This window comes from Punica granatum, chromosome 4 (assembly GCF_007655135.1).
Source record: "Punica granatum isolate Tunisia-2019 chromosome 4, ASM765513v2, whole genome shotgun sequence".
Taxonomy (NCBI): domain Eukaryota; kingdom Viridiplantae; phylum Streptophyta; class Magnoliopsida; order Myrtales; family Lythraceae; genus Punica; species Punica granatum.
The window spans coordinates 785,212-795,999 of NC_045130.1; the positions used below are offsets into that span (position 1 = coordinate 785,212).

At 35.3% G+C, this 10,788-nt stretch overlaps 1 protein-coding gene across 1 annotated transcript; it reads right to left on the minus strand.

Annotated features, from left to right (window-relative positions):
• Nucleotides 1-1,652: 1,652 nt before the first annotated feature.
• LOC116205799 (O-glucosyltransferase rumi homolog) lies at nt 1,653-8,883 on the minus strand. Its single transcript, XM_031538458.1, has 6 exons — nt 8,403-8,883; nt 3,160-3,734; nt 2,883-3,075; nt 2,694-2,758; nt 2,379-2,589; nt 1,653-2,206 (listed from the first exon to the last, which is right to left on the minus strand). The coding sequence occupies exons 1-6, from the start codon at nt 8,619-8,621 to the stop codon at nt 1,838-1,840; spliced, it is 1,632 nt and encodes a 543-aa protein (XP_031394318.1). The 5' UTR covers nt 8,622-8,883; the 3' UTR covers nt 1,653-1,837.
• Between the last annotated feature and the right edge of the window lie 1,905 nt (nt 8,884-10,788).

Here is a 10,788-nt window from a genome sequence, read left to right on the forward strand (position 1 = left end):
TTAAACCCAAAATTAGACATGCTAATGCTGCGTTTGGTTTCATAGTAGGATTTTAAAATTAGATTTTGATTTTAAAAAAGAGTGATATAAATGGAGCCCACCGTTTGACTTTGTATGAATTATTTTATTTTGTTGTGAAAAAAAAGTTGTATAAATGGGGCCCACTCTTTGACTTTGTATGAGTTATTTTGTTTTGTTGTGAATAGAATTAGGTTAAAATTATGATTTTAAAATTGTATCCACAAACCAAATAAACCCTAACTTATTTGGATTGGGAAACTGGAGGGGATCGGGTTCCAAATAAACTATAAAAGTTTCTCTATCTAGATGTCCTCATGCATTTCCAGAGTACATTAGAAAAATCCAAGCAAATAGTAGGGTAAAAGAAAATACTCATGTTGGAAAAGATCTATTTATTATGTAATTTCCTATGGTTACAATATTCACCTTCCTGTTTTTGATCCCTTGATGTTGATTCCAACTATTGTAACGTTCACAAACCTCAGCTAGCTACATTACTTCTGCTTGTATATGGAACTTGCACTGGGACGATCTTTCTTCTTGTATAAAACAATGATGAGAACGCTCATGAACTTCTGCTTATATTGATCCCTTGAGGAACAGAGGATGCTTCCTCTATACAAACCGACCTAACTCAAGCAATGAGACATTGTGTGTGAAGTAGGATTGCAATCACGTCTCCTCACCTGGACTGGGTTCCTAGTTCATATACAACTACTTGTTTGCTCGAGTTGGTGTCAGTATGGTTGGAAGAAGCACCGTCCATTCTCATTTGTCCAAGCGGTGTCTCTTCTTATGCTTGTCTTTGTATCGGACATAGCTATGACGGTGAACTCTGGAACACACAGTTTTTGTTTCCTCGGACTACTTCGAAGCTGAAAATCAATGCGCAGAAATGTAGTCGGACGAGATTGATGACATGGTGCTGGAAGGTCGGTCCAATTGCCTTGATCATACAAGAATACTCGATCGGGAGCGTTGCTTTCCACTTACGAGAAGTCTGCGTGTCTCAAGATGGTGCATATATAGTTTCCCCATACAATTTTCAGTGATCATAGTTAGTAACAGAGATAGTTAAAGACAGTTATGCCTAAACAATCATAGCAGCCCTAACTAACTGTATTAGTTAGCTTTTAAATTGGAGATAGTTATAAAATAATTCCGAAGCCCCCATCAGTTATTCAAAAAAAATTCAAATTGATTCGACATATATATGTAAAATGAGTTATGTCAAGATCCTCCTTGTGAAATAGGAAATGATTGAAAGAAATTAATCCAAGATATTTTGTGCACCACTTTCCCCAATCGAAGTCAAATTATTCAGTTCTGGTTTTATCGGACAAGTCTCACTCACATACAAGGACAAATTTTTTTTTTTAAAAAAAAAGGTATTTGGAGAGGAGGAATTTAGAGAAACACGACTCTGCCTTGTTTGGGAGATCTCCTCCGGGGACGGGAGAGGGAAGGAATTTGGAGGGAGACAACTATTCCCAAATTAATGTTCTCTTCTCTCCGCTACTTTCCTCTCCTCTCCTATGCTAACTATCCTCGAATGCCTCTCCCTCTCATCTCCCTCCATTTCCTCTCCTCTCCCTAGCTCCTTCAAAACTACCAATTGCACGGTGTAAAAGTATAAGAACCACAAATTCGAGTATAACATTAATTGGTTATACGGGTCCATCGCACAAACCTCGGTTTGGCCAATACGACATGACAACATTATTTTTCAACAAAGAAGTTGCTTAAAATCATCAAGAAGACGTTAACAAAGAAGTTAGGTTGCTATTTGTTTCTTTCTTTTCTCTCTCTTTTTTTTTCAATGTTTCATTGACTTGTTGAGATTGTCCCAATACTCAGCCTCCCACATCTCCACTTGCTTGGTGATGTTCTCCTTCCTCTGCATAAACTCTCGAAGCTCATGGTCTTCATAAGGAGGTGGCATTGAGCAAGGCAGCTCTGTGCTTGGGGACTTCACCAATGTCTCCATCATGTACTCCTTCACTTGGCCTTCAGCTGGGCATGCCATTGTCTCAGAACAGAGCTCGACTGCTGCGGGTGGCACTGTGACCTCGAACTTCTGGAGCTTTGCGTACTCGCTCAGCAGGTGGAACATGTAGTCATACACTCTCTGTATGCTCAGGCTCTCCCGCGCAAATCGGGCACCCTCCTCTCCGATCTTCTCTGCCTGACATTTTCCTTTCGAGTTTATTGCATTCTCATTCTGTCTTTTTGATTGAAATCGGCACGTCTAATGTACCCAATTACCCTCACAAGCATATAATACAGCTAGTAGACTCGAGTTGCATAAATCCGACGAATTACCGATATTGGAGCTTGAAGTAAAGGGAGAGACTAACCTCTGAAGGGTGATTGTTGCCCCAATCCACAGCAAACTTGATGTCCCGGCACTTGTTATTGGGCCTAATGGGCCAGTAGTGCTCCATGGGGATCATCCCCCTGACGAAGAAGTCGTAATACTCGGGCCTAATCAGTAAGGTTGCGGCGTCGCATGCCAGAATGTACTTCTCGCTCACCGACCATGCCCGCCCCTCCACATAGATCTTGTACCTTTTTGATGTGTCAGGAATTTCGAGAAGTACCAGTCAATTTATTAGCCGGGAAGTTGTTTTCGCTTTTCCACCTATTCTATGAAAAGGGAATCGATGGAATACCTGTGAGTGCATTGGTCTTCTAGTCTTGATCCCTTGAACCCGCTCGAACTTTCACGGCCCCAATTCTGATCCATATCATCGACGGAAGTTAATAATCAACTCTCATCTTTTTTTTTTCTTGGGTAAAGTCGGGGGCATAAACTCTTATCTTATTATTCATGCCAAATAAGAGTTAAGTAACTAACGTACCACGACGGAGAGGCGGGCATTCCAGTCCATGTCCTTGTTCTGCTTGCAGCCCATTAGGTCGCGCCGCTTCGGGGACACCCATGGGTTGCCCTTCCAGAAGGCGTGGGGATCCCTGTCCTTCCATCTTTTCTTCGCAGCTCCTTTCTTTATGGCCTTGAGTGTGCTCGTCCACGGCTTTATGTTCACCTCTGGCCTGTAAATGTTTACATTCATGCATACGTACTATTATTATCTGGTATGATGCAGAGGAAGGGAGAATGACTGCTTACAAACCTACCAGCCCCAAAATGACCAATCAGGGAATGGGATGTCGAAGGCGGACTCATGGCCGCAGTAGTGGAACATTGCCGGCGGTGCTGTCCCATTCGATACCCGATTGTCGCGCTTCGGGAGCGCCGGGAGGTCCTCGCAGCAGAACATCATCTCGAGGTCGGGGACCCTCCCGGGGTACAGCCTGAGGAGTTGAAGGATGCCCCAGAGGGTGAAGACGTCCCGTGTCTGCCACGCCCTGTGGAACTGCTCCAAGTATGCCTTCCCCTTATAAACGATGAGCCTGAAGTGGGCAAGCGACCTCCTTGACTCGATCGCTTCCCGGTTAATCCCTATGTCCCTCCATGGCCGGAGGTCCTCGTGAATCCACCGAAAGTACTCCGGGCAGGCAGTGGTGTACTCCGAGTTGGGCTCGATCATTGTGGTCGGGTAGTAGCCTGCAGGGCATTTCTGCAGGTTGGTCGCGTTGGTGGAGCGAGTACAGTTTAGAGGGTACTCGCGGCCAACCTGGTGGGATGAGCTTGAAGAGGCGGAGGCAGTGACGGTTGATAAGAAGGATGAGAGCGTCGATGTGAACACCACCTAGGATGAAATCACAGTGTGTCAAATCACCAAAAGAAAAAGATAATTATCTATGCTTGATATTAGTAATGCTGTTCATCACCCCCAATCAAAAAAAGTTATAGTGCAATTACGCACGCTATCGGTTAGTAATCGAGAGATTTCAGGTTCGATACTCAGTCGGATTACTTGTGTTCTTTATTAGATATTAGGATTTATATTTCATTACACTAAATCCACGGCCTTCCCTTGTAATTGAAAAAAATTAATATTTTTCAGTAGCGATTTGGTTATTTGATTTGTTACAAGGTCCGATAGTCTGAGTCGAGACTTCCTTGGACCTAAATTCGAGTCACGCTAAAACCATGCAGGAAAATATTTTTTATTGGATCGGCTGCTCAATAGGTGTGCTGGATTGACTTATTTTATGAACTTGTAGGAAGTTCACACGGGTCGGAGAATTAGTCAAATGAAATCAAGACACCCCTTGTTATATAAATAAAAAAAAAATTAAAAAAGACAATGGTGACAAGTCAGTAAGGCTATATTTGGTACCGTTAAAAAACAAAAAGCTATATTTGGAAGTCGGAATAAGAGGTAAAAAAAAGAAAAGCTATAGTTGGTCATCGGAATAAGATGTGGGATAGAATTACTAAGCTTGTGTAGGACCAGAAATACCTTGCTTACATAGAGTTGAACATAGTAAAATAAGAAATTCTATTTTTAGTTTTCGAGTTAGATAATAATTCAACTCAACTTAATTTTGTGCAATGATTGTAAGTGTTGACAAATATATTGGTATGTGAGAATATATATATATTTATAAATAGATGTAAAAGTGGATAAGAAATTTATTATTAAAAAATTGATATGTATATATAGATCTGAAAGTACATAGGGAATTTATTATTAAAAAATTAATTATAAAAATTGTTAGAAAAACATATATGAGAAAATTTATTATTAAAATAGAGAAAAAAATAATGATTGTATTGTTAAATTTGGTGAAGAATAGATTTGAATTTGATTGAGTAATACTATGATTTTAAAACCAATAATATTTTGGTCGAAAAAATTTATCAAGGAGTAAATTCTAATGAGAGAAAGAATTTAAGACTGATTGAAATAATATTTTATACTAACAAGACAGAAATGACGCTATTTCTACCTTGAATTTATGAAAATTGCCATTGAAGGAAGTGGATGATGAAGAGGGGCGGTGGTGGTTGGCGTCGGGCCTCTACCGCCCCCAGTCATCAATAGAGTAGTGAAATCAGGACTGTGGTGGCCCTAAGCAGGCCACCACAACCCCGATTTTACTTCTCTGATGATGGAGGCTATGGCGGTCCGATGCTGGCCACGATCGACCGGGGCAACCATCTCCCCATGCGAGGTCATTGGCCGACCTCACCATCCCTTTCTCCTTTGATTCTTCTTCAGCTTTTTTTTTCTTTTAAAAATGTTTTTTTTTATGTATTTTGTTTTAAGTGCAATTTATTTTTATTTTTGAAAAATTATTAAAAAAAATATTTGTCTAAGGGGTACCGTGGTCTTTTTAGTGTATATTCCAATCTAAATTCTTAACATGCACCAAACTACTCATAGGATATGGCAAATCCACGGGATATTAGATCGCTCATCTCCATCCCCATTCCTTAATACCCACGACCAAACATAGCATAAGAGAACTGTGTGACAGGTGATGAATTGACTAAACAAATGAGATATAATCTTAGATAATGAGTAATGCAAATGGCCGTTAAGTATGTATAGAAGTTCATACATACAGGACTCACATCCTCTATACGGGAGCCAATATAACTGCGTGTAAACGTGCAACTTCATGTAATATTCACTCCGAATCCTATGAGATAAGTAAGGAAATAAATTTAAAATGAGAGGAACTTGAAGGGGGAAAAAAAGATTAACTACTTGAGAATTGAGCTTCCCATGAGCAAAATGAGATAGATATATAAATAGCTTAAAATAAATACATTTTAACTCTAAGGAGTTTGACTTAGTGATTAAGGAAAAATTCATATATCCATTTGATCACAGGTTCAAAACTCCTTGGAGCGCTTCTGCACGATTTGAACCCATTAGTTGGCAAATTGATACTTTAACTAAATCGAAGTTCTCATCAAGTATTTATATATATGTCTTTGCTTTAGGATTATTTATTTATTTATTTTATGGGTAAATTACACCGGTGGTCCAAAATATTTTACAAATATTTCATGATGGTCCAAAAAGTTTTTTTCGCTACATGATGGTACAAAATGTTTCAAAGTTGTTTCATGATGGTACAAACCGTCAACTCGAGCTTGACGCCGTCAAGCCGACGCTGACGTGACTACTACGTGTCACCTCCTTGCTGACGCGGCCGAAAAATTTTAAATAATTTTAAAAATTTTAAAATTTTAAAACTTTTAAAATAATTTTAAATTTTAAAAACTTTTAAAAATAATTTTCAACTTTTAATTTAAAATTTAATATTAAATTTAAAATAATTTTAATATTAAATTTAAAATAATTTTAATATTAAATATTAAATTTTTATAAAATTTTTAAAATTATTTTTAAAAATAAAAAATTATTTTAAAAAAAATTTAAAAAAAAATTAAAATTTTTAAAAAATAATTTTAAATTTTCAAAATTTTAAAATAATTTTTTATTTTTTTTCAAAATTTTTACTCTTTTTTGTATTTTTTAATTATTTTTTTGTATTTTTTTGGACTTTTTAAAATTTTATTTTGTCTTAAATGAAGTGGCACACTATGATTGATTCCACGTAACAAAAGTGACACATAGAACGCGCCACGTCAGCAAAATGTTAACGGCGTCAGTTCGAGTTGACGATTTGTACCATCATGAAACAACTTTGAAACATTTTGTACCATCATGTAGCGAAAAAAACTTTTTGGACCATCATAAAACAACTTTGAAACATTTTGTATCATCATGTAGCGAAAAAAACTTTTTGAACTATCATGAAATATTTGTAAAATATTTTGAACCACCGATGCAATTTACCGTTATTTTATAGATGGATTTCTAAGTCAAAGGACTTAGTTCTTTTATAGTTTTTCACTTTATCATGGGCGTCGTCCGAGGTAATCTCGGATGTATAATAATAATATCATGTATTGTGAGGCACGGGATAATATAATATATTTAATTAATTAGTGGGGAAAACAATAATAATAATAATAATAATAAAAGATAACTTAAGAAAGGACAATTGAAGAAAAGTCAGAAAGTGTGCGTGAAAAATAAGTTCTGACCAGTATATATACGAAGCAATATGTCGTACTATTATCATCATCGTCATAAAATTATTATTAAGAAAAAAAAATCGCTTTTAGACCTCAATTTCATATTACGTTATCATTTTCGTTCTAATTTTTTTGTTAATTTCCGTTCATCATCATCCTCAATGTTGCCCATTTCCTTCACTTTAATCCTCATCCACTTTTCCATCAAAAAAATCAATTTTCCATCCAAAAGTTTTTTTGAAAAAATAATTTTATTAAAAAATCTAAAACTAAATAAAGAAAAAAAAAGAATGAACAGGAGAAGATCAAATAAGGGAAGAGAGTGGGGGAGGGCAGCAACCAGAGTGGTAGAGCCTCGCCGGCGGCCCCCTGCCCCCATCTTTCAATTTTTTAATTTTTAATAAAATTATTTTTAAAAAACATTTTTGGATGTAAAGTTATTTTTAACGGAAAATTAGACTGTAGAATTAAAGGAAACAAAATATACAACATTAAGGATGAAGGTGAATGAAAAAAAAAAAAACGAAAGTGAAACTGCAATATAAGGTTAAGAATTAAAAGTGGATTTTTCCCTTATTGTCATAATAATAATTATTGGTTTGAAAATCCAATATTTCTGGACTCACTTCCTCTTCTCCTATTCCAAGTTGGGCACTTTGGAAAAGGCTGATGACTTGACATGATTAATAATTTTGACCAACAAAAAAAAATGAATAACTTCCCAAAATTCCTTCAACTATATCTTGGAGTTTTTTTTTTTTCGGAGAGTAAATGGGGCAACGCCCAATAAGAAATATCTGGGAGATTTTGCACTTGTTAATTCCTAAAATCACAAACTTGACATATAAAGAAAATATGCTTAAGACCCGTCCAATTATCTCATGATATTAATATGGAATTTCCGAAATAATACCCAAAACAGCTTTTTAAAAGGGGAAAAAAAAAGAGAGACCAATTCTGTATAGAACGTTAAACGTGTGTCTTTGGAAATTGGATTAGCTAGCATCAACATGAAATTAAAGAGCACTATATTGTGAACTGAAGCATCATCGGAATGATACGGACATGCCACGGTTCTTATGGTTATGCCCATAAATGCACGTCCAACAGGACCGCATGTTCTGCGTCAAGAAATTTCAGAAAATAATCTCATATGCTTTCTTCAACAGTTGTAGATTCAGAAAGATTTCCTTTTTGTAAACTAACATGCTCTTGTTGTTTCGTCGGAAAATAAAAATCACGATCCTTACTAGTGTGATTGCATTGGAAGCAGAGGTTTGCCTTGCTTCGCAAGCTCCAGGACAAGATAGGGAAAGCAAAAACTAGATTGATATCCTGGCTATGAGTGTTTTTTTTTTCTTTTTTTTGTTAATTCAGGAAGAAAGATCAATATGGAGAGAGAGTAATCACTTACAACATCAAAACCAGAGATGAAGACTCCACAGACGATGATGATAACGACAGAGAAGAAGATCGTAGCAGAAGCCCAAGTCCTTGTTGAGGCCGATGATGACCGAGAACCCGCTGTGGAATTAGCTCTGGAGAAGGCGGAGCCAAGGCTGGCACCGTTGTTGCCATCACTGTTGCATGAAGGGAGCTTGTTGAGGGGCTTTGCTTCTTCTTCTTCTTCCATTGGGACGATATATGGCGACCGTGATGATGATAATATTATTGGGAGGTGATGATAGTCACATATATATGTGTAATCTATATGAACTCAAGATTCCTCCACGACCATTCAACACATGGACTGTTAACATATACTAATGGCTTTTGTCCGAGTTTGAGAAACTCCATCCGAGGAAATTATATGGTTTTTCCTCAAAAGAAAAAAAATTAATTATTATCTCTCTCTCTCTCTCTCTCTCTCTCAATCTTGGGTCCAATACTCCTTCATAATTCATTTCTGGTCAAGAGCCACTAGGAATTAGAGTTTGGGGAAATGGGTCGCTACAACGTCACTCAATTTATGGTTTTAGGATCTGTCAACTTCTCTCTCTGTCCTTCCCTTTTTCTTATTTTTTTTTCCTTTTTTTGTTTGACTGTCTACTCCTCACGTATTTAAAAATCTAAAACGAAACTTTCTCACATCATCACATCATAATGAAAATATAAAAAATAATTTATATTCTTTTATTAATAAAATATTCTCATATTGTCAAAAATATATAAATTATATACACGTATAGCCCAACGAAATATATATTATACAAAGGACAAGAATGTGCTGTAAAATACGTAGATTATACATACATCGTCTAATATATAGATTATATACAATGAAATATAGTCCAAACTATATGCATATCTTATATATATACCGTTTGCATATATGTGCATATATATACCGTTTGCAAGATTATATATAATCTATATATATGCCGTTTGCTATATCTATATATAATATAAATGTGCACTTTATAGATTATATATGTTGTTTGCATAAATAGATTATATATATGCCGTTTGCATATATAATATATACATATATAAATGCCATTTGAATTATACGAAAAATATATGTAGATTATATATGTCATTTTGACCATTCTGATCATCATCTATATATGTGTGTGTGTATATATATCCCACGAAAAATCAAAAATTAAACATAGTGAGTGGAACAATATTCCGGCGCGCGACGTGAGCAAAGAAGAGTGTGTCTGGGCAAGACTAAATTCATGCTCACATGTGACTGTACTTGACTTTTTATTAATTAACCTTTGCTATGTGTAATATTGCAGATTTCGAAACGCTACAAAGATTTATCATATAACGAAAGAATTAAAGTCTGAAAAGATACAATTAGAGTGAGATTCATAAAATTGTGAAATATCGTGCACAAGGAGTAATGAAACCATTAATTTTGACGTGGTTTTCTTTGATGAAAAGATATGCTTTGCATTTATTATAAATTTTCTTTTAATTCAAAATTCGATTATTTATTAAATCATTACTTCTAATGAAATTAGGGTTCATAAAAGCATGCAAGCATAAGAAAGTCTCAGATCGATTTGTTCCAAGCGTTACTTCGTGAAGGAGGCTTATACACCAGCGAAAATTTCAAGATAACTAACTATAACTTCATTGAAGTACCGTCCAATAAATGTTGATGTAAAGAGCCATATGTCAGTGGATCAGCTCGGCCATTCTTATTTTCTCTTAATTATAATGTTTGAAAAATTCAAAAATATTTGCTCTACCATATAAATTTAAATAAAAATAAGTATGCATTTTAAAACATATAAAATAATTACAATAATAAATTACTTGAAAAAATAAAATATTTGTCAAATATAAGTTTAAGATACGATAGAGATCCAAATATAGAATTCTATTTTATTATTTATATAGCAATCAAAACAAATTATAATCGCATATTACAAAATAATTAATTTAATATTCATGTAAAGAATATTTCAAAATAATGAATTTAAACTTCATAACATATAATCGATATGGTTATCGCGCAACCCGCGGGTATTCACCTAGTTTTATAGAAAATAAGAGAGATCTTGATATTAGGTAAAGACCATTAGTTATCTGATTGGTTGTTCATTGACTTCCAGGGAGTATAGAACATACGATATGATATGATGCTTTTGTCTCTCCCCTCTCCTTTAAGGTGCATTTTTTCTCCATCGAAAATAAGCTGATATAATTAAGGCTTGTGGCAATTAAGTGCCGTTTGGATTCAGAGTTAAAATTACTTTAATTTTGATTTTGATTGTGGAAAAGGACAAATGAGATATGATTATAAATTTGACTTGTGAAATGTGTGTTTTTGTTGTGTAGTGTGT